Source organism: Mustela lutreola, chromosome 1 (genome assembly GCF_030435805.1).
Source record: "Mustela lutreola isolate mMusLut2 chromosome 1, mMusLut2.pri, whole genome shotgun sequence".
NCBI lineage: Eukaryota > Metazoa > Chordata > Mammalia > Carnivora > Mustelidae > Mustela > Mustela lutreola.
The window spans coordinates 222,940,349-222,965,210 of record NC_081290.1 but is presented as its reverse complement, the minus strand read 5'-3'; the positions used below and the strand labels follow the sequence as shown (position 1 = coordinate 222,965,210).

At 38.9% G+C, this 24,862-nt stretch overlaps 1 protein-coding gene across 4 annotated transcripts in view; it reads right to left on the bottom strand.

Annotated features, from left to right (window-relative positions):
• Positions 1-7,952: 7,952 nt before the first annotated feature.
• The window catches only part of PRCP (prolylcarboxypeptidase), a 73,664-nt gene continuing 56,754 nt past the window's right edge, over positions 7,953-24,862 (bottom strand). For all 4 annotated transcript variants that reach the window (XM_059187788.1, XM_059187809.1, XM_059187818.1 and 1 more), the window contains exons 8-10: positions 20,930-21,094; positions 20,061-20,248; positions 7,953-8,700 (exon numbers count right to left, since the gene is read on the bottom strand). In XM_059187788.1, coding sequence (XP_059043771.1) covers positions 8,484-8,700; positions 20,061-20,248; positions 20,930-21,094 — 570 coding nt within the window. In that variant the 3' untranslated portion in view covers positions 7,953-8,483. The remainder of the gene's footprint in view (positions 8,701-20,060; positions 20,249-20,929; positions 21,095-24,862) is intronic.

Genomic DNA, 24,862 nt, shown 5'->3' with positions numbered 1-24,862 from the left:
TTTGTTGCCTTTCTCACAAAGTTCCATCCACCCTGCAAATGCTCATCCCTCAGTCTCCATACAAATGTTACTTTTCCTTTAAAGCCTTCCTCAAACCTGCAGGGTGAATTCATCACATGTGCTTTCATGCTTCCACAGCGTCCTAAATGCGACACAAATTCTTAGCTGCATCCTCTGACATTGTGACCACCTCTCCCCATCAACACTAGGCTTCTTGAAAACAACCTGGCTTTGCCTTTGAATTCTTACTGTCTAACACTATAATGCATAGAGTTGCCATTCAATAAATGTTTCAACGAACAAATGATAAATGAACAAATAATCTAAAGAATTAGTTATTTGGCCCAGGAAAGCTAAATTCAAGGAGTAACTTAAGAATCAGTCTCTACAAACCATAAGTGACTCGTAATCTCACAAAACAAATTGAGGGTTGCTGGGGGGAGGGGGCTTGGGAGAGGGGGGTGGGGTTATGGACATTGGGGAGGGTATGTGCTAAGGTGAGTGCTGTGAAGTGTGTAAACCTGGTGATTCACAGACCTGTACCCCTGGGGATAAAAATATGTTTATAAAAAATTAAAAAAAAATCAGTCTCTACAATAAAGATTATTAAATTTTAGACAGGAGCGTGTCTATACTAAATATTGTGGTATTGTATTATTTACAATGTAAGACTAACGGGTAAATTGAATTAACGATGTTTGCAGGGTAAAACTTGAGGAAAGGGCCTTAAGTTCCAATAGAGAAGATTAAAGTTTAGACTTTCTCGACATCAACATTATTGCCATTTTGAATCAGGTAACTGTTTGGTGTGGGAGGCTGTCCTCTGCATTATAGGATGTCTACTCACTAGATACCAGCCTACCCCCAAGTTGTGACAACCAATAATACACCAGACATTACCAAATGTCCCCTGGGGGACGCAAAAATTGATACCAGTCGAAAACCACATGCTTATACCTAAAGACTAAATTCCTGCCGGTAAGGGTTTTTGTGGCATCAGAAAAAGAGACAAAAGAGATGGTGAAACTCTGACTGTAAGTTCTCAAAGATAAAGCACATGGTTTATTTTACTGATTTATATCGTATCTTCTACTCTGAAAGAGTAGAAAATTTGACCAAATGAACTGACATCATGGTAACATATAAAATGTCTTCTGTCAACTACCAGGGAATTTTTTTTTTAAGACTTTATTAATTTGAAAGAGCGAGAAAGCACAGTAGGGGAGAGGGAAAAACAAACACCCCGCCCAGCAGTGAGCCTGATATGGAGCTCAATCCCAGGACCCTGGGATTATGACTGAGCTGAAGGCAGATGCTTAACCCCCTGAGCCACCCAGGTGCCCTCTTTAAAAAAAAAAAGAAAAAAATTGATTTGTTTATTTGAGAGTGTGGGTGCATGCATGTTGGGGGAAGGACAGAGTGAGAGATCTCGAGGAGACTTCCCACTGAGCATGGAGTTGGACACGGGGTTCACTCTCACAATTCTTGAGATAGTGACCTGAGCCAAAATCAAGAGTCAGACACTTCACGAACTAAGCTGTTCAGGTGCCCTGCAAGGGAGAGTTCTGAAACAGGAATCTAACAGATAGCCTTTGTTGATGAGAGAAGGAAGTCTTTTATTTATTAAATCATCTGGCTACTTCACTGTATTGTACATATTCAGGCACTTATTGTACACCCTCAGTGTCATAGCACTTTACATAGCAGCTGAGCAAAAAGTTTCATTTAGAGTTTAATTATCCTTATGTTACTGACCCGATAGTTTTCTGTAAATCTTTGCCTATTTATCTCTAGATTTCAGGAGCTACAAAACAAAGAAAAATACAAATTAAAATCATCCCCCACAGCTACAGAGGAAGTTTGATAACAGATGCAAACATCTGCAGGGGAAGCAGCACCTGATTCCTTGTCTGGGCTCTGCCTCCACATGATTGGTGAGCTACCCTTGGTCCCAGAGTAAGTTAACAGTATATTCAGGTGTCTGAGCTTTTTTTTCAAACACTTCATTTGTGTTATTAAACATCATTCCTTCTCCCTCTTCAACTGTCTACTACAGCATTAGAAACTGGCCAAGAAGTATCTATCTGGCAAAATTTTGGCTGAGAGTATTCCTCCAAATGTTATAAAATCTATTTCTAGATTAAGCCAAATCAGCAAAAAACATATATTCCAGTAGTGTATTTCATTAGCTCATTATAGATTAATTGTATTATGGTGTTAAGACTTTCCTCTAGTGGCACCTGGGTGGCTCAGTTGGTTAAGCATCTGTCTTGAGCTCAGGTCATGATCCCAGGATTTTAGGATTGAGCCCCAGGTAGGTCTCCTGGCTCAGCTGGGGGCCTGCTTTTCCCTTTCCCTCTGCCTGCAGCTCCCCGTGCTTGTACTCTCTCTGCCAAATAAATAAAATCTTTAAAAAAACCATACACACAAAAAGACTTTCCTCTACATTAAAGGATTGTGTAAGGCTGAATACCAAGAGATTTAGCAATATGTACGAAGAAGATGAAGATCTCATCACATTTTTCCCCTCTCTGAGGCTCCATCAGGAAATTCCTGCCTGGGCTCCTCCAAGCTGATTGGTCTGATTTATTTTATGCACAGTGTGAACTGTTTAACTGATTTTGTCGTCTTTCTTTGCAGATGGTTGCTAGAAAAGTTAGCCAAATTTTCTTGGCCCCTGTTTTAAAAAACATGTAGGATTCCATGGCAGTATTTCTCAATGAGTGTTTGGCAAAGTACTAGTTCTTCAAATGTTGCTAAAAAAGGGGTTCTGGGTCATGTAAGTTTGGAAAATGTTGCATTCTTCACAGTGCATCTGGTGTATCAAAGTTTGAGAGATTCTGTAGTAAAGATAATCTGTTTAAATTTATTTCAACTATGTTCAAACATTTTCATCATATATACCTTCTTGATGAAATACCCACTAACATTCAGCCTTATTAGCATTCTGTGAAACCTGTTTGATAAATGCTGCGTTCTGACTTGCATTCCTAGATCCATTTTGTATCTCTATCCCTTTTAAATCTCTTCTGTCCCACTCTTGCTGTTTAATGTATATCTTTAGAACACCTTTAGAACCAGATGTAACAAAAATTTTACAATTACTGTTAAATAAACATGTTAGCTCTATGACCTTGGGCAGGTAACTTCTGTACTCCAGGCCTGAGCTTATCAAAGATGTCAGCCACGTTAAACACACACGTAAAACTGAATGATCCAAGACTGAGTTCACACATTACTACTGGAAGCATCTATCCTCCCATCACCCTTGGTAGGTAATCAAAATCTATTGGAATCAGACCCTTCTTTGACTCTTTGCACTGAAAAACAGCTTCAGAGATATCTATCCACTTGCATGTCTGTTTCTAATGGTCAGGTTCCTACCTAACCTCAAGACAGAGTTGCATTCAGCCCCCTTGACAAAGAGAGACAGGCTGACATAGCGGGAAAGAGAGCCAGGAACACACCCAGTTGAAGAGTGGGCAAATCAGGAAGTCTGAGTTCTAGAAGTATTGAGTACTAAGACATCCTCTTTGCAAAATCTAGGAAAGCCTGGGACAGGAGGTCACATGGACACATCAGAGCTGTGAAAGGTGCTTAGCTACAGAGACCAATGGAAAGCTTGGCCTTTCCACCCTGAAAAGTATCTACTCATGTAAATTTACAGAGAGCCTACTGATATCTGGCGGCCAGATCCCATCCTAGATACCGATTACTAGAAAGAGTTAAGACATAGTTCCTCTGTCAAAGAACTTGGTCTTCTTAAAAAAGAGGGTGAGAACATTTAGCAAAATATCACAATTTGGGATATGTGTACTAGATTAGAGGTAGTTCGGCACCCTTTAAGGTACTAGAGATGCAGAGATTAATAAAACAGGCAATCCTTACCTTGGTGGAGTATACACTGTCACTGACATACGAGGTATGAACCTGGTGCTTTGAGAACATAAATAAGGAAATCATTTATTCCCTTTAGGAAAACTGAGAAAGACTTCACAGTAGAAATAATCGAGTTGACCTGAGCTTTTGCATACTAGTTTGTCAGTGAAAACATACTGGAGGGTAATGCCAGGAAAGGAATTTCAGAGGAAATTTGGAATGACTGGCAGGGCGTAAGGCAAGTTAACAGCTAGCAAATAAGAACAGGAAATGAGTGCAGAGGTAGATCCCAATCTAAGCCATGGTTATACCATAGCAACCATGTTGGTTGGCTAAGTGGAGCCATATGTACTAAGGCTGTAGGAGAATTAGATGTGTAAGGCTTCATTAATGCATCATGGTAGGTACAACACAGCAGTGGCTCCTGACATTTCCTAACACTAGCTCCTTGAACTAACATCTCATGCTTTGATTACCATCTATTCACCAAGGCTTTCTAGCCCAGACTGGATTCCAGATCTTTACATCCAACAGTCCTCCTTGACAGCTAGCTCTATGTGATTATTTCAAATTGCATAAAACTCAGCCTGACAAAACTGAACTGAACCCATAGTCTTCCTGCCAAACCTGTTCACCCTTTACCCTCTGGTGCTTTCTGCTAGTGTAGAACACCACATCTATCCAAATGCATAACCCAAAAATCATCCTCAGATCTCAGAGAATACATCATCAAATCCTATTGATATTTCTTACTAAATCTCTCCCAAATTCATCTACTTCTCATTGCCATCACTACCACCCTAGTCAAAGCTACCCTCTTCTCTAAGCTGGACAAATGCAAAAATGATGTGGTCTCTACATCACAGGCTTGCCCCCTTCAATGCATATTCCAACATGACCTTTTTAAATGAAAATGTGTTTATGTCACTCCCCTCCTAGGACCATCACTGATTTCTCATTCCTTGTGACTCCTAATCATGGTCTACTTGAATAAGCTTTCTCCCTGCTCAAATATGCAGATTCATCTTATGGCACTTTCCCTGTGTGTGCTATCCTAGACAGTGGCCTTCTTTCAGTTTCTGGAATATGCTATACTCCAGGCTTTCACACATGCCACTTCCTCCACTCCTTCCTATGTAGCTTCCATTCACGCTTAGATCACAGCTAAAACACCACATCTCTAAACAGCATTCTCTTCTTCCTGTAGACTAGTTCTGATTTCCTGCTAATAACCCCTACTCTTCAGGGCACTTATACCAACTCATTGTGTAACTTGACATTCATGTCTTTCTACCACTAGAATATAAACCTTATTAGAACAGATGTGTTTGCTTTTTCACCATTGTTTTCTCCGAGTCCCAGAACGCCTTATGCCTTGTAGGTGCTCTGTAAGAACAGGAAAAGCTGCATTTTCCATTATTATTTTAGAGTCACAATGCATATTTATAGATTAAAAACAAAAAACAGTGAGTATTTAGCTTCGCTTAACCCATCATTTTCCAAACTAGCTAAACTGTGGATCTTTCTACTACTTAAGTATTAGCATTTTGTTGGCTACTTATGTTCTGGAAAACACTGTGAGATATATATGCCTGAACTGCTTCCTCTCCAACAGTGTATCTCAGTGTATCTCATGGTTTTATAACCTCATCCCTCCCCCTCCCTCAACACTTGAGAGTTGTGGGCTTGAAAGGTGGTGCAGCCCCAGGGGCCCAAGGACACCATGTTGGGAAGTCATCATGGGCCTGTACCGGCAGAGAAAAAACTGGTCTGCAGATTAAGAATGAAGCAACCACGGGAAGAGACACTTTAGGCAAAGATCCCACATTCAGATGGAACCAGGCAGGATAACAGGAATGAGGTAAATTGACAGGGCCATTTCCTGTCTTGAGATACTCAAATTCAGAATTCTTTCAACTGGTGGTTCTTAAAAGAAGATCCCCCAGTATCACCTAGGAACTTGTAAGAAAAGCAACTTCCCAGGGTCAGCCCCACAACTTATTACAAACTCTGGGATGAGGCTTAGCAGTGTTTTAACAAGCCCTTTATGTAACTCTGAAGCTCATACACATTTTTACATTGCTGGCCAAATTATAAAAATCTGAGGAACAAATCTCACCCACAGGCTCATGACCTCTGTTGAACATGAGATGAAACAGAAATTAGTAGTCTTGACCTTTCATGGCTTTCTGGACTCCCTCCCTCACAATTCCTAGTTTTATTCAAATCCTGGAGCTATTCCTACATAGTTTCAGTAAATTTCCTCTTCTGCATAAGCTGATTTGGTGAGGTTTTGTTGCTTATCTAAATAGAAATTGCACTACACCAATTTAAAAAACAACAAAACAAAACCTGGATTCAAGGCCTGGTTCTACCAGAAATGAGTGTGACAAGTCCTGTCTCTCTGGGCCACAATGCCATCATCTACAAATGATGGGTTTCGACTGGATGACAGCTGCGGTGCCCTCACCTTCTAATATACTAGACTAGACATTGTTTCTTCTGGGTAATCTCTTGATCCTACAGATTCCCTAAGAAAAATTCCTATTTCCTTCCTTCTATCTATTAACTCCAGGTAGTTAAAGTAACAAAAAGAGAAATAACCCCAATTCTTTAGGTCTCTCTTTCATTGTCTTTCAAAGGCATCATCTATTAATGAGGAAATGCTTTAAATAAGGCTCATTTCATGGTCCAGTTCTTTTTCAATTTAAAATTAAATTCTAGATTATTATAATTAGGCTAATTTAAGGCTGCTGTCTGTAATGAAACATACATTGAAAAACATTACATAAGACCAAATTATACTTGCATAAAAATACAGCAATTTTTGACAATATGTCTCTTCACAAAAATGTAATTCATCCAAACAACAAATATTAAATCAAATGGCAAAATATTTTAAAGATTTTAAATAAGCGCAGGATTTCAAGGAAAGTATCACAAAATCAATGGTACCTAAAATAAATAGTAAAGCATCTCCTCTATTAAGCATTTAAACCCTGTACTATATAACTTCTTAGTTGATAGAGAATAAAAACTAGTAGTTTTGACCCTTAAATTCTCACTCCAGCAGACTTTGCTCTGATACTGAAACGAAAATAGTGACTAAATGCTTTGATGGACAACTCAGTACAATGAGAACTGAAGGCTTCCAAAACCAGACAAAGATTTTTTTCTCTATCTCCCAGATGCCAGGAAACTGAAATATTTCAGTTTCCCACTCAAGAATGCACTCTATATCTGCACTTTAAAAAAAATAAGTGCTTTAGAAATGAATGAGCTCAAGGTATAGTTTTTGAAAAGCAGAAAATGTTCCCAAGGCAGGGTGAAGAAAAAAAAAATTACTGAGAAAATAAAAAAGAAACAAGAGGGAAGAAATCTTTCAACAGAGTAGAAACTGTTAGTCTCTCTGTGTCCCTGAAAGGTTTTGATCCAACCCTATTTGTTATCCTAGAAAAGCTCTTCTGAAGAAAGGTCTCAGTGTAAGAACTGCTTGAAAGAAGCCAACCCCTTGGAAATAGAACGGCTCGGCCATTTATTAATGTCAAATATGCTGCCTGCATGAATTAGTCAGCTTGTCTTTTGGAAGCCATACAGAAAAGTTCTCGTGCACCTGCCTCTTAGCACCCTGACACTTCTGACTTTAATGACAGCAGTAATGACCACCAGGAGATAAAATTAAAAAAAAAAAAAAAAAAAAAGCTGAATATAACTACATTCTATCTTCTAAATAGCTGATTCACCAATTTTTAAAGACTTCTCACTGAAATATCATCAGTGACTGCAGTATATAAAAGCTCGCTCAAATGTAAAAATAAAAGCAAAACAAGAGTCATTCTCTAAACTGGCAAAATGTAACCAAATTACCACAAAACTGACCTTAGGAACAAAGAGAAATGGAGCAGAAAAAGGCCAGATTTCTTACTGACAGTACCACAGTGGCAAATATCCCAGAATGGAAAAAAGCTGCCAAATAGAAGAGAGAAAATTAAAGGACTTTCCAAAAGCAGCCAAGCCCAGTGTACACAGCATTCCCAACAGCTGGAGTGAGCTTCAGAAGCAACACACAGGTATAAGGTCCAGCCTTATTCTTTATTTACAGCACAGTTCAAAGTCATTAAATCAAGTACAAAAGAAATGGCTTCCATTTCCTGGATTGGCATCAGACATCCTTCCTACCAGCTGCAATTACATCATTTTTATCTATTTTCTGCTTTTCTTTTTTTCAGGGGGGAGGGTTGGGGAGTGACAAAAGGACCAAAGAGACTTAAAACTCAAAACCAAGAGAAAGCCCTGTTTGCAGAAAAACAAAGGAAGCGACTCTCCCTCTTGTGAAAGGCAGTCAGGAACTCTGCTCCAGTTATGAGGGCCACTGATGGTGTAGGAAAGTGTCACAAAGAGATTCTTCCTGGAGGTTGTGTGAAGATGGCGAGGACCCAGGATGTGGGAAGGCTGCTGTCACCACCATCACCCTCTTTTCTATCTCAACCTTCGCCCCACCAAATCTAAAGACAAACAAGGAAAAGTAATTACATGTAGAAAATCAAAGTGAATGGGAACATGGGTAGAATTAACATAAAAGAAGTGAAAATGATCAAAACTGTTCAGTGCTTCTTTCTCAGACTGGCATAGAAATTTCTGATCCACTGCTTCATGTGTCTAACTTCCAAGGAGCGGGCTAATATCACGGTCGTGGGATCAAAGGCATTTCTGGCTCGGAGATCTAGATGATGGGCCCCATCTGGGATGGTGATCGCAACCAAGGTGTCTGTGATATCCTTGGTTACTCCACCTCCTGACCAGGGGTCTAGTTCACCATTGCTAAGTGAGGGAAAGAAGAAAAAATAAGATTGTTAGTTTTTCATAACTATACCCAGATAAGATAGGAGAAACCTATTATATACATAACATCTAAAATTACAAGTTCATAACCTGAGGGATTTGATCTGAGGATCTAATCTGTCATATAAAAAGCTGCTTCATGCTCAAGTTTTATAATATTTCTACAAACAAGAAACAGAATCAGAGAAGGCTGAAGGTGGTGCTCCATGAAGCATCCCAGATTACACTTAGGACTTGGAATTCAGAAGGCTGAATTTCAATCCCAGATTCATCACTCAAAAGCTAGATGACACACAAGCTACCAGACTCAGTTTCTTCATCTGTAAAATAGAGGTAATAAGGCCGACCTCTTACGGTTGTTACAAGGTTAAACCACATGGTAGATGTGGATGTACTGAATAAGCACAAGTGTAAGGCACAGATGAGTCCTTCAATTTATACTGGTTTCCTTCTTTTCTAGGACCTAACTACCAGAGCGATTTAAAAAAACAAAACAAACTCTCATATTTAAAAAACTCTACTTATTTCAGCTTTAAAAAAGAAAAACTGCTTTCTTTTTCAAGATTTTATTTATTTGAGAGAGAGCAGAAGAGAGAGTGCGCAGGAGAGAGGAGCAGAGAAAGAGGAAGAAGCAGGCTCCACACTAAGTAGGGAACCCAATGTGGGGCTCGATCCCAGGGAGAGGCAGAGGCTTAACTGACTGAGCCACCCAGGCACTCCCTTTTTTCTTTTTAAATAATACTTTCCTCTTAATACTACTTTGGGAAATAGGATGGTAGAACTAAAAAAAAAAAAGTTCCTCTGGATCTAGAATCAGAAACTTTGGGCATTACTCAAAGATCTTCATTTTATATTAGCTTTTAAGTTAAATAAATGGTATTTTATTAGTCTTGGCTGGTTTACACAACATTTCAGAATGATGTAAATAGGATCAGTCATTAACTGGTTATTTAGTTTGGCCGAGTAAAAACCCAATACTCCACTGATAGCATTCTTAATAATATTGTTAAGTTTTGTTGAGATATAATTCCCCTATCATAGAAATCACCCATGTAAAATGTACAATTTAATGGTTTTTAATATGTTCAGAGTTTACAACCATCACAATAAAGAATATTTCACCACCTCAAAACAAAACCCATACTCATGGCAGTCAATCTCTATTCTCCAACACCATTCTCCCTCATTCTCAGTCCCAAACAACCACTAACCAACTTTCTACCCCTATAAATTTGCCTTTACATTTCATATAAGTGGAATTATTCAATATACAGTCTTGTGATTGACTTATTTCACTCTGGCATAATGTTTTCAAGTTTCATCTATGTTATAGCATGTATCAGTACATTATTCCTTTTTATTGCCAAATTGTATTTCATTGTATGGATACATCACATTTCATTTATTCAATCATCAGATGCACATTTGTATTGTTTCCACTTTTTGTCTATTATCAACAACATTGCTTCCGTGAACATTTTCCATGGGTGCAGGCTTTCATTTCTCTTGGAATGGAATTTCTGGGATATATGGTGACTTAACATTTTAATGCACTGTCAAACTTTTTCCAAAGCAGCTACAGTTTTACAATCCTACTAGCAACATAATTGTTTCAGGATTTCTTTTCCTCTAGTGCCGTGGTTCTTGGTCATATCAGTTCAAAGAATGAAGAGGTAGACCAGATAAACAGTGGTGGGCAGCAAAGTAAACTTTATGGGTAGTACAAAGCTCCCAAAGAGGGAAGGCACCTGAGAGGGTTGCCCTCAGAGTTTCTAAGTCCAGGCATTTTTATGAGATTTCTGGCAGGTTGTTTTAATCTGATTAAAACAGATATGCACCTGTCACCCAATCAGGTTTTTGTTCATGCACGTGTCTACCTATCAGGTAGTTGTTCATGTGGGGAAAGGTGGAGTGCTCCTTCCAGAGTAGTTGAAGCCTTGGAGATCAAGAGGGCTGCAGCCGACAACGCCCTAAGCTATGCTGGCCAGCCACAGGCCACCAGATCAAGCTCTTTGCTTTAATATCCCATAAACCGTTGAGCTGGCCCTGGGGCCTGGCTTAGGACTCCGAAGGCCATTTCCTTCCTTTCTGCCACATACATGTGATAAGTCCTCCCAGTAGGAAGACTTAAAGCTGGGGCACTCAGTAAAGCTTACAATAACAGGATGGGGTCTTTTTCCTTTTAAGGATAGTTTCCTCTTTTTATTTATTTATTTTTTAATTGACAGATAAGCGTCTGGGTGGGGGAGGAGACAAAAGGAGAGGGAGAAGCTGGCTCCCCACTGAGTAGGGAGCCCAGTGTGGGGCTCTGATCCCAGAACCCTGAGATCATGACCTGAGCTGAAGGCAGGTGCTTAACCAACTGAGCCACCCAGGTACCCCCTAAAATATTTTGGCAGTGGTGGCATTTAAACCCACATCCCCAAAGAGACAGAAGCCTTAATCTATTGCCTTAGATTGCTCAGCCATGCTACCACCTGAGCACCCTGAACCAAGGGTAGTTTCCTCTTAGAATGGGCCTCCCCTTTCCCCTGCCTGCCTTTCTTCCGACTACCCTCCACTATAAAAGGGTTTCAACTTCTCTATATTCTTGCCAATACTAATAATCTTTTTGATCATATCCTATGTGGGTGTGAAATGGAATGTCACTGTGGTTTTTATTTGAGTCTCCCAAATGACTGATGATATTGAGCATTTTTTCATGTGCTGAATGGCCAGATGTAAATCTTCTTCGAAAAAAATATTCAGATGTTTGGCAGTTTTTAAATTGAGTTATCATTTAAAATCATTTGATCCATTTTTGAGTTAATTTTTTGTATGCTTATGAGATAGGGATCCAACATCTCTCTTTGGGTTGTGAATATCCTTTTTCCCCAGCATCATTTCTTGAAAAAAACTATTCTTTCCCCAACAAATGGTCTTGGCCTTTTGTTGATAATCAATTAACCATACACATAACAAGGGCTGATTTCCAGACTATCAATTCACGTTGAAAGATCTGTATACCTTTCTTTATGACAATATAATAACGTATTGATTATGGTAGCTTTATAGTTTGTAGTTTCAAACAAGGAAGTATGAGTTCTTTTTCAAATTTGTTCTTCCTTGTTAAGATTGTTTTAGCTATTCTAGGTCTCCTGTATTTTTATATGAATTTTAAAATCAGCCTGTCAATTTATGTGGAAAAGCCAGCTGAAATTTTGAGAGATTGCACTGAATTTGTAGAATATTAACAGCTTACTGATATTACCTCCTCCACAAGAACATGGGATTTTAGATCTTTAGTTTCTTCCAACAATGTTCTATAGTTTTCAGTGTATAAGTCTTATACTTCTTTTGTTAAGCTTATTTAAAAATATTTTATTCTTGATGCTATTGTAAATCAAATTGCTCCTTAGTGTTATTAACTCCACACCTGCATAGAGTGGTTTCGAGTTTACCAAGGCCTTCACATTTGACTATAACAACTCTGTGAGGCAGGTTTAATTACAACTCTTTCATAGATGAGAAAACTAGTATTGAGGGGCACCTGGGTGGCTCAGTGGGTGAGCCTCTGCCTTCGGCTCAGATCATGATCTCAGGGTCCTGGGATTGAGCCCTGCATCGGGCTCTAGGCTCAGCAAGGAGCCTGCTTCCCCCTCTCTCTGCCTGCTTCTCTGCCTATTTGTGATCTCTGTCTGTCAAATAAATAAATAAAATCTTTAAAAAGAAAGAAAGAAAGAAAACTAGTACCGAGAGAAATTAAAAGACTTGCCCAAATCATTCAGTTAGAAATGGCAAATCTGAGATACAAACTCAGGCCTTGTAAGCCCAGTCCAATGCTCAATCTTATACTTCCCTACATTTCATAGATACAGGTTGAAAATGAACAGCACACATCCTCTTGACTTCTGTGGTGCAGAGTAAGAAGAACATGAGCTTTGGGATTAGACATACCTGGGTTCCAATTCCAGGTCTGCTTCTCAGCTTCCTAACCTCATGGATGTTTAGATTCCTCAAAATAAAATAAAGACTGAAATACCTGGATTTAAGAATCTGGGAACTATTAGATCACTTTTCCCTGGTACTGCACCTCTTGGTATATCTTTATCTACATATAATTTGATTTCACTTACAGAATATTTTTATGTGCATTCTGACATTTCTCTCATATATTCCATTTTGCTGATACTGTTACAAATCTTTAGGGTCACATTATCAGATATATGAAATGGTTCCCATAATCTACATAACCATTTTTTTCAAAGATTTTATTTCCTTATTTGACAGAGAGAGATCACAAGTAGGCAGAGAGGCAGGCAGAGAGAGAGACAGGAGGAAGCAGGCTCCCTGCAAGCAGGGAGCCCGATGCGGGGCTCGATCCCAGGACCCTTGGGATCGTGACCTGAGTTGAAGACAGAGGCTTTAACCCACTGAGCCACCCAGGCACCCCTACATAATCATTTTTGAAAGTCTCATCTTTAAGTACAGTCTATACAAGATGACTATCAAATAATATTCTTAGGGAGGACCTTTCCCCTAAACTTCAAAAGCAAAATTCAACTGCCAACTTGACATTTTCACACGGAAATCTCATTAGACATCTCAAACTTACTAGGTCCAAAACAGAGCTCTTAAGAGTCCCTAACTGCCAACCACCCCCTCACTATCTTCCCAATGTTTGCTGAAGGCAACTCTATCCTTCTAGTTGATTAGGCCAAAAAGTTTGATGTCATTTTTTAACCCTCTCTTTCTTTCATGCCCAAGGGGTCAAGAATTCCTATCAGTTATATATTCAAAAATATATCTAGAATTTCAACACTTCTCACTACATCCACTGCCACTACTCTGACCCAAATCACCATTATTATCTCTAGCCTAAAGAGTGTTTTAACTGATCTTCCAGCTTTTATTCCTAGCTCCCTGCTTAGAGCAGCCAATTTGATCTGGTTAAAACCTGAATTAGATTGTGTCACTTCTCTGCTCAAAACACTGAGTTTTCCCATTTCACTCAAACTAAAAGCCAAAATCTTTACTAGACTCTACAAGTCTGTACATGATCTGGACCCTCTGTGGTGTCTGATTTTCTCTCCTGCTACTCTCTCCCTCATTAGTTCCACTCTAGCCATACTGACCTCCTTACTGTATATGGAATAGAACATGATAAGACATTTACTTCTCAAGTCCTTTACCCTTGCTTACTCCTTGGTTTAGAGTGTTCTTACTCCACAAACCCATGGCTACCTTCTTCCATTAGATGATTTTTCAAAAGTTCCCCCTTGTGAGATCTTCTTTGGTAACTCATCTAAAACTGCAAAACTTGGGGAGCCTAACTGGTTCAGCTGGAAAAGCATGTGACTCTTGATCTTGGGGCCATAGGTTCGAGCCCCACATTCACTGTAGAGATTATTTAAGTAAATAAAAGAAATAAAGTAAAATAAAACTGCAAACCTTTTCCCTCCTCCCGACATTTCATGGCCTCTCCCCTGGTTTATTTTTCCTCCTTAGCACTTAGCTCCTTCTAACGTATTTATAGGTACAATTTTTACTATCTCTCCAACTAGAACTCCATGAGAGAGTTTGTTTATTACTATTTCCACAGTGCCTAGAACCAGGCCTGCACATATCAGAAGCCAAATATTTATTAAACGAATGGAGGAAAAAGTAAGTGTATAGTTATCTGTGGCCTTGTACTAAATGCCCTACAAAGAGATCCATAAATATATGTATCCAAGTTCAGGAACAAGAAATCACTCCACACTTTTTTACATGGGAAACCAGAGTTAATATAAGTGATTAATATAAATATAGGGAGACTGACCTCCACCTATGTGTAGTAGTGGCAAGAACAATTAACTAACAAGATCAAAGTTTTATACCCTTACCAGCCCATGACCTTGGGTAAATCATCTAACCTCTATGAACTTTAATTCCCACATGTATTACAAAGAAAAAAAAATATTTAATTTTATTTTTTAAAGATTTTTTTTTAATTTTAGAGAGAAAGAGAAAAAGAGGGAGAGAGAAGGAGAGAAAGCAGCAGGGAGGGGCAGAGGGAGAGAGAGAATCTTTAGTTGATTCCCACCTCAGCCTGGAGGCCATGATGGGGCTCGATCCCTTGATCCACAAGATCATAACCTGAGTCAAAACCAAGAGTCAGACGCTTAACCGAATGAGCCACCCAGGCACACCCCGCCCCCCAAATTTTTTTAAAGAGAAGAAAATTCCTTTCCCTCACAGAGATACTGTGAGGTTCACGTTATATGACAGTAAAGTATAAACTATAAAATGTGTGGTATTATTATAATTATTATTATCATAGTTTGTAAGCATGAAAAGTGTTAATACTTCTGAGAGGTAATTTAATCATGAAAAAGGATGTGAAAGCTTGTCTCATAGAACTCTGGCCAGAAAAGTAATGCGATCAACTTTTTCCAGGTAAATGACAAACTAAATGAGAAAATATGCACTTAGGTACATTTTGTGTGTATGTGTGTGTGTGTGTGTATTTGAAATACAATTTTAAACTCTCTGTTCTAGGGCACCTGGCTGGCTCAGTTGGTTTAGTGCCCAACTTTTGGTTTCAGTTCAGGTCATGATCTCATGGGTGGTGGGATTGAGACCACCATGGGATCCCATGCTAAGAAGTACGTGTGCCAGAAGATTCTCTTCCTCTGCCCAACCCCCAACTCATATGCTCACTCCGTCTCTCTCTTCCTTTCTCTCTTTCTCTCTCTCAAAGAAATAAATCTTAAAAAAAAAAAAAAAGAAGTCCCTGGGGCACCTGGGTGGCTCAGTGGGTTAGGCCACTGCCTTCGGCTCAGGTCATGATCTCAGGGTCCTGGGATTGAGCCCCACATGGGGCTCTCTGCTCAGCGGGGAGCCTGCTTCCCCTTGCCTTTTTGCCTATTTGTGATCGCTCTCTGTCAAATAAATAAATAAAATCTTTGGGGAAAAAAAAAAAAAAGAAGTCCCTGTTCTATTCTCACCACACTTTCTCTTTAGAAACAAAATTAATTCGATTGCAACTTAATAACATCATTCTTGAGGAAAAAATAAATCACTCCAAAAATGTAGATTTTTGATTTTGTTAAAAACAAAAAGGATAACTCCCATGCAAACTAGCAGCCTTAGTTTTCAAATACCAGATAAATTCTTAAACTACACAGGAGTTAGATTCTCTTAAGTGAACAAATAGCCTTTATCATTATTCTGATTTGACAGAACCAACCCAGATAGGAAACTCTCCATTATTTGCAAAACAAAAAAGCCATCCCAACAGCCACATAAGAAGCAAACTGCATTTGATTTAAAAGGTCATCTGAATCAGCCCAGTGGCTTAGCAACAGTGTTTGGAGTTGCTGAGAAACCTAAGATGCACATGGACTTGAATTTCTTGGTCTTAGACACATGAAAGCTAAACCAGCCACTGGGACTTTTACCAAAAAAAAAAAAAAAAAGAAAGAAAGAATACTGGCTTTTATGAGAGCATCTAGATGCCTGGATAAAATTCCCAACAACAAGCTTCTAATCACTGGCAATAATTAATTTGCCTGAGAAATGATATTAAACTAACCAACTCCTCAGGGACTCCCTTTTGAATTTATATTTAAGTAACTGAGCATGACCATTGATAAGATAATTCTTTACTAGTTGGGGTTGGGGGAAAATAAATCCTTCTAACAAAACTGTGGAATAAAAAAAAATTACTGAAATGAAACGAATAATGGCTACTACTTATTAAGTCACCATTCATTCCACGAATGTTTACTATGTACAATGCATTCAACAGTGAGCAGACAAAATCTCTGCCCTCATGGTGCTTACTTCCATGACAATCTATTTACTCATTAAAGTACCTCTGTTTCGTAGTCATTATTTCTAACTTAAACAAACTGGCAATTTGCCTAAGTCTATACAGCTTAACTCTTAGGTCTCCCTGACTTAAAGCCCAAGCTTTTAATTTAACTGACAAACCTCTGATCAGATAAATTCATACTCAACTTTTCATTCAGAAAAGCAGTCACAACTAGATTTGCGTGAGACAACCAAAGGAGAGAGGCAGGGACATAACGACACTTTCCACCTGGTTCCTTGAACATTTACTTAGTCATCAACCAGAACCTTTTTCTAGCTGATACCATAAAGTAAACAGAACAGAGACACCTAAGGCTGTTTCTTTACTTTGAGAATGTGTTTTTTTCAGAAAAGCAGGAAAATTTTGAATTTTTTAAAACTTTAAAATTTTTACATTGGATTTCTCACACCTAGCAGCATAAAGATTTCTTTTTAAAAGTAGACTTGCCACTGCAAAACAAAACAAAACAAAAACCTCAGTATCTTCATATACTCCTGCTTTTAAACTTTCTCATGTCTTGGAAGCCTTTCTAAGCTTTGTATTTTGTTCCTTGTTTTTATCCACACACACATTTGTGGGCATCCAGTATGTGCCAGTCACCAGAGTATCAAAGGCACAGATATGATTAAGACAAAGGCTCTGCCACTAAGAAGTTTACAATCTCATGGGGCAGAAAGAAATAGATAATTTCCAACAGAGTGTTAAGCGATATTCACAGGCCTAGGGGAGCTAAAGGGTTGGGAGAAATCTAACCTCCCTGGAGGACTCAGGGAAGGTGTCTTGTAAGATGCCTGAGTCTTAAAGAAAGGGAGAAAAAGATGAAGTGAAAGAACACGCAAAAACAAATAGTTCCCTGTGCTTAGGACATTAAGTATAAGGCAGAGAGTGTATTTCCATTTATTCATTCCACAAATATTTTTTGAGCACATATATTTGTCAAATCTGGGCCAAATATTTCCTTGGGTTAACTCTTAAGCATCACACAACACAGTGCAGTGAGTGGTATTATTATTAGCATTTTACAGAAAAGTAGACTGAGGATCCAAGAGCTTAGTAATTTTATTTAAAACAGCTCATTTGACCTTTGCACAGTTCTGTTAGAAAGTCCCACCTTATTATGCAGTTAAAAGTTTCTAACACTAAGCTATAATTCCCATCTCTTGGCTTCAGTTCTATTCTCCAAAATTTTTTCACAAAATCTGCCTTCTTCCCCAATGATGATGATAATTTTGATAGCCTAAGCAAAATAAAAGCTCAAACTGATATCCAAAATACTCATCTATTCTGGTTGACTCCAATAAAAAAGGACAATATATTTAACCAAAAGTCACATATTAAAACCTTCATATAAGGATTTAAAGACTCTACAATTCAACTTGAACTTCGGCTTTATAGGGTTAAAGCAATGAAGGATGAGCTTAAAGTATCAGCATGCTACTGAAATCCATTTAAATACTATATGGAGATACATTACCAAAGAAAAAACAAGAAACTGACAAAGTAATTCCTCTTCTGAAGAACAAAAATGAACCTGGACATCAAAAGCATTGTGTTTAAGCCTTTTACAGTCCTTTAGGTCCCTTCATGTTTTTCTGATTTCACACACCCTTGTTTGGCACAGCTTCCTTAAATAATCTATACTTAGATTTATTTGCTCAACCATCACTTTATAAGATTGAGCGGAAAAGTATAGTTTTGAAAAATCCTACTGAGAATAAGAAACACAATTTAAGGGGTGCCTGGGTGGCTCAGTGGGTTAAAGTCTCTGCCTTCGGCTCAGGTCATGATCCCAAGGGTCCTGGGATTGAGACCCCATCGGGCTCTCTGCTCCTCAGGGAGCCTGCTTCCTCCTCTCTCTCTGCCTGCCTCTCTCCCTACTTGTGATCTCTGTCTGTCAAATAAATAAATAAATAATCTTTTAAAAAAAAAAGAAACACAATTAAAAAAAATTAAACCGAAGAATCTTTACATTTTCCATTTAAGTGTTTCAACTTTTATTTGGTGCAGGTAACCTGTTGGGTTAGCCAATAGCAGGAATCTAGTAAGAAAGGCTCTTTTGCAAAGAGGGCAGTGCCACCAGCCTAAATCCAGAGAATGATCCTTCAGCTACTGGCCATATCCAGAAGGCCAAATTTGACTGTCATTTTATTTTTTTTTTATTTTTATTTTTTTTAAATATTTTATTTATTTATTTGACAGACAGAGATCACAAGTAGGCAGAGAGGCAGGCAGAGAGGCAGGCAGAGAGGCAGGCAGAGAGAGAGAGAGAGGAGAAAGCAGGCTCTCTGCTGAGCAGAGAGCCCGATGAGGGGCTCGATCCCAGGACCTTGGGATCATGACCTGAGCTGAAGGCAGAGGCTTTAACCCACTGAGCCACCCAGGTGCCCTTGACTGTCATTTTAAAGAGCTTGTAAAAGAATGACATTCACAGTTTAAACAATAGCTCCACATGAAGAAGTATACACACTATCTCACAACTACTTTTATGCAGATTTGGGGACTATTTTTAGTAACTGACTGTTATCTTAAGAGCTGACAGCCTACTATTCAAACCAAAAAATATGGAAATTTTAAAGTCACAATCAGATACACACAGGAGTCCACTCAGATTATGTCTGACTTGAGCCAATACCAAATACATCCATTCCATCTAAAGAAGCAACTTAACGCAGAACAAACACAGGTTTTGTAGTCACAGGCCAACGTTGAAATCTGGCTTTAACACTTAGTTACTATGACAAAGCTGCTTTATCACTTAGTAACTATGACAAAGCTAGACAAGGTTTGGCAAGTGACTGAACACAGTGACCTTCACTTTCCTCCTCAGTAAAAACGGGACTGTAATAACTACTTCACAGAACTGTTGTGAGGATTCAATTAGGCAACTTATTTAAAGTGCCTCACTTAGTGCCTGAATCAGAATAGTGTAGGCACCTCAAAAGTGTTTGAATAAATACTAAAAACACCTTTATTAACAATTAGTAATAGTATCAACAGCGACACAAATTGAGAGCAGTAGATGATGCTTCATTTTGTGCTACCCTTTTTTCAATAAAATATTTAAATGTCATTGTTATTATTCTTTTTAAGCCTTTAACCATGTTGGTAACAGAGTATAAAATCATATCTCTTACACAGCATCCACTTTTTTCTTTTTTTTTTTTTAAGATTTTACTTATTTATTTGACAGACAGATCACAAGCAGGCAGAGGCAGGCAGAGAGAGCAAGGGAAGCAGGCTCCCTGCTGAGCAGAGACCCCCCCCCCCAAAGCGGGGCTTGATCCCAGGACTCTGGGATCATGACCTGAGCTGAAAGTAGAGGCTTAACCTACTGAGCCACCCAGGTGCCCCAGCATCCACTATCTTTCAAAGAAAGACATGATGGATACCACTACTGCATTCTATATTGTTTACTGTCAGCATTTTTCTTGTTCTATCTTCTCAGCTATTCTACAAATGTCTCCATCAACCAAAGTTTTTCTTTGCATGAGTAAAAACTCACCTAAAAATGATGTTCGTGTGTGAACTGATGTTTTTGCCTCCATACATAGTAATGATCCAGGCAGGCCTCGGTCTTACACTCCACTGTTTAAAACAGTCATCAGAAAATTCCCTCAAGTTCCATGCGTGAGGTTCAAACATGTCATCAATACCATTAGTACAAAAAGGCATGATCATTTCTGTGCAGGCCTATAAAAGGAAACCAAAAGAGAATCCAGTAAGAAAATGAGGCACAGAGTTAAATAAATTACCCAAAGTCATACAGTGAATAGTAGCAAAGCTAGAACTTGAACTCAGGCAGTCTGGCTTCAAAGTACCCACTCTTTACTCTGTTAAACCATCTTTTGTTATTCCTGGAAAGGCCCAGCTAAGAAGTTAACAGAAGTTAGGGCTATATATTCTTCCTTCGTAAACTGCTTTCTTACACATCTTTTATCATAATTAATCATCAAAACAACTCTGGAGGGTATGTATTATTATTAGTCTCATACAGATTAAGGAATGGAGGTAGAGAGAGAGTCAAGTCAGGCTGCCCTTCTTTTCTGTATCCATAAAATGCTTCTTTATAGGACTTATAAAGATCTATTGTAACATAAGTATCTTTTTTCACTGAGCTATATTTGAAAGAGAGATCATGTCCTATTTATCTCTGAGATAAATGCATAAGTACCCAGAATATATTTGGTGATGATTAAATACAGGAAGGAAGGAACGAATGAATGAACGAACGAATTTATCCATGGTCTCACAGTGTAAGATAATGGAGCCCAGATTTGGATCCAGGTCAGTGACAAAATCTTGTGAACTCTGTTACAGTACAACGATATCAGTGAAAAGTAAGTTCTACTTGAGGAAATGATACACGCTTACCTGATAGCTCCAACCCTGGGTTCCCAGATTGCTAGTTGTTGTCTCTGATATATTCAGGCAACTCGCCTGGCCTGAATAATTATAATACACATTCAGAGCTTGGAAAATATTCTGTAGAAGCTGTGCATCAGATACACTGGGATTTTTCAAATACTGGCACACTACCTGTCATTTTAAAGAAATGTAAAGGAAAAAGAGTTTATATTTACAAAATCATAATTTTTATTTTTATTTTTTATTTTTTTAAAGATTTTATTTATTTATTTGACAGAGAGAAATCACAAGTAGATAGAGAAGCAGGCAGAGAGAGAGAGGAGGAAGCAGGCTCCCTGCTGAGCAGAGAGCCCGATGCGGGACTCGATCCCAGGACCCTGAGATCATGACCTGAGCCGAAGGCAGCGGCTTAACCCACTGAGCCACCCAGGCGCCCCACAAAATCATAATTTTTAATGAAAAAAAAAAATTTTCATTTGTCTATAAAACAATCTTAAACATCTAATAGCACTGCTTGATAGTTTTCATCTCGAGTATAATCCCGTTCATAAATGAATAAACCATTAATTTCCAAGTATAAAATTTAAATTATTCTCTTAGCTACAGAAATAAACCAGTCATTTGCATAGTGCAAAGTCCTCCACATCTACCACTGTAGGCCCATCCTTTCTTCCAATCTAGCAAAACCATTCCCATCACACCAGGCTCTTTCTCTCCTCTTTGCCTTTCCTCACCCTGAAATACCCTTTCCCACTCTCCCACTCCATTAATTTAGTCTGGCAAACACCAATTCATTTTCTATGATACTTAGCTCAAGTATCACCTCCTCTATAAGGCCATCATTAACTACGGCTTCAAGTCGGGAAGATCTAAATCACCCGCTTTGTGCTTCTACTTATGCCCCGTACTTCCTGTGCTTCTACTTATGCCCTATAGCAGAGCCCCTATAACACTGCACTGTACTCATGTAATTCCAGAACATCTCACTCAGCACTTAGCAAAGTATCTGACAACTAAATGCTAGCTGAATGAGTAAGCACGTTTTTATAAAACTACAAAATTTATAAAATTTCTTATGGAAAAACTATACCAAGCTCCAACATCTGTGGTATGATAAGAAGCATATTAGGCAGTAAACCAGCTTCCAAATATTCCTATCACTAGACTATAATCAGCATCTGAAATTCTAGTATTTTTTTTTAAGATTTTATATATTTATTTGACAGAGAGAGATCACAAGCAGGCAGAGAGAGAGGAGGAAGCAGGCTCCCTGCTGAGCAGAGTACCCGATGCGGGGTTCAATCCCAGGACCCTGGGATCATGACCCGAGCCGAAGGCAGAGGCCTTAACCCACTGAGCCACCCAGGCACCCCATAAAATTCTAGTATTAAAAATCACAGACAAGGGGACCCTGGGTGGCTCAATGGGTTAAGCCTCTGCCTTTGGCCAAGGTCATGATCCCAGGGTCCTGGGATCAAGTCCTGTATCGGGCTCTCTGCTCAGCAGGGAACCTGCTTCCCCCCTCTCTCTGCCTGCCTCTCTGCCTACTTGTGATCTCTGTCAAATAAATAAATAAAATCTTAAAAAAAAAATCATAGACAATACTTGGGGTGAGGAGTGAAAGAATGAGTGACTAGACAGTGGCATGGAGAATTTTTAGGGGTAGGGAAATATTCCCTATCTTCATAGAGGTCTGGGTTATATAATAAATAGTTCATTGGCAATTTGTGTAATTCACAGTACATAAATTTTATCTAAAAAAAAAACATAAACAAATCCTGAAGTCCCATTAATGATGATAAAGGTGAAATGTTCAAAAGAAGTATACTGATATCTGCAACTTACCTTGAAATGCATTTTAAAAATAAAATGGAATAAAGGATAGAAGGATGGTTAGGCAAATATGTATGTGCAAAATCAAATACAGCAAAATACTTTTCTAGAATTTAGGTGTCATTTTTATGGGTGTTCACTGTCCAATTATTTTAATGTTTCTACATTTGTAATTCTTCACAATAAAATGTGGGGGAAAATCACAGGCAATGTAATCACAGCAAAAAACAACCATAACTACTAATTACAGAGTTATGGGTTTACAACCATTATATCATATAGTCCTCAAACAATCTTATCAGATATATTATCATCTACTATTTTATATAGAGAAACTGAATCTTAAACCACTTATTCGAGGTTACTCAGCTAGTAAATGTTAAGATCTAGATACAACCCCAGATCTCTCTAGTTATAAAATACAGGTCTTATCCATCAAGCTACACAGCTTAGAAAGCATCCCCTGTAAAACCGCAAATGGCCACAATGGCAAGGAAATCACACTCCGTAAGCTTTCATCTTCTATTAACACCTTGACATGAAGTCAGTGATTTGATCCTTTCTCATTTCATATGGAAAAAATGTATATAGCAGGCAAGTACTGATTCAAAGAGAGAGAGAGAGGGGCGCCTGGGTGGCTCAGTGGGTTAAGCCTCTGCCTTTGGCCAAGGTCATGATCCCAGGGTCCTGGAATCGAGCCCCACATCAGGCTCTCTCCTCCATGGGGAGCCTGCTTCCTCCTCTCTCTCTTTCTGCCTGCTTCTCTGCCTACTTGTGATCTCTGTCTATCAAATAAATAAAAATCTTTAAAAAAAATAAAATGAAAAATAAAAAATATATATAAGAGAGAAAGACATCCAGAGAAGAAAGAGCCAAGAAAGAAAGAGTCTAGTTACTCTACTTTTGGGATAGGCTCTGGGCAGCAGAAGCCACAAGGCTTGGGCTGGCCTTATGCACCCACTCAGGAAAGGAGGACACTGAGAAAGGAAGTAAACAGCAAAAAGCAAACCTAGCCTCTAATCAGTTTTGCTTAGGACTAGTTTCCAGCAACATCTTTCTGATAAAAAAGGGAAACGTGAAAAAGTGGAAGAAATGAACCAGGGAAAATTCAATGTCTATGGAATTCTATGGAATGGACCTGTGGAATGCATAGAAGAACACTAAGGTCAAGCATATAGCTTCAATAGATGAGGCAGGGTGACAATGTAAGCTGGGCAGGAGGAAAAGTGAGTGCTGATGAGCAACAACAAAGAAGTAGCCTAAAACTCGAAAAGAACAGTAGCAAGTTAAGTGTGACTCACATACTGGCATCAGATTCCCTCTCAGAGCTAGAACACTGGCCCTCTGTCAGGCAAAGAAAAGGAGTACCCATGAATAGCCATCTCTGCCAATAGCAGTTACTGTCACTCCTTAAAAGACACAAGCATGGCTGGGGACTGGCACCAGCTGACAATACTTGGGTTTCGGCAGTCCAGTTACACAAAGAGAACATCCTGGTCAGAAACTTGGCATCTAATAGAAATTCCATGCCCAGATTAAGGCCACTCCTGGGTCCACTGTCCTCTCTGAGGTCAGGGCTCCTTTGGAGTACTCGGTCCAGTTCTGAGCACCACACTTTAAAGACAATGACCAAAGGAGCAATCAGGATGGGGAGTTGAGGAAAAGTTGAAGCAATCCTACAATTGCTCATTTGTATCATTCCCAATCTTTTACACTACAAAGGCTACAATAAATAAACCTGAGGATAAATCATTACATATATCCTTAATTGTTTTCTTGAGGTAACTGATTCAAAGGAAATAAACATTTTTAAAAAAGATTTTATTTACTTATCTGAGAGAGAGCAGGAGCAGTGGGGAGGGGCAGAGGGAGAGGGAGAAGCAGATGTCCTGCTGAGCAGGGAGCCCTACGTGGTGGGGCTCAAACCTAGGACCCTAGGATCATGACCTAAGCTGAAGGCAGATGCTTAACCAACTAAGCCACCCAGGTGCCCCAGGAAATAAATACTTTTAAGGCCTTTGTTACATCCTGTCAAGTTGCGTTACAGAAAGAAAGTACCAATTTATAATTCTACTGGTATATCAGATAACAGAAGGCCTAAAAAAA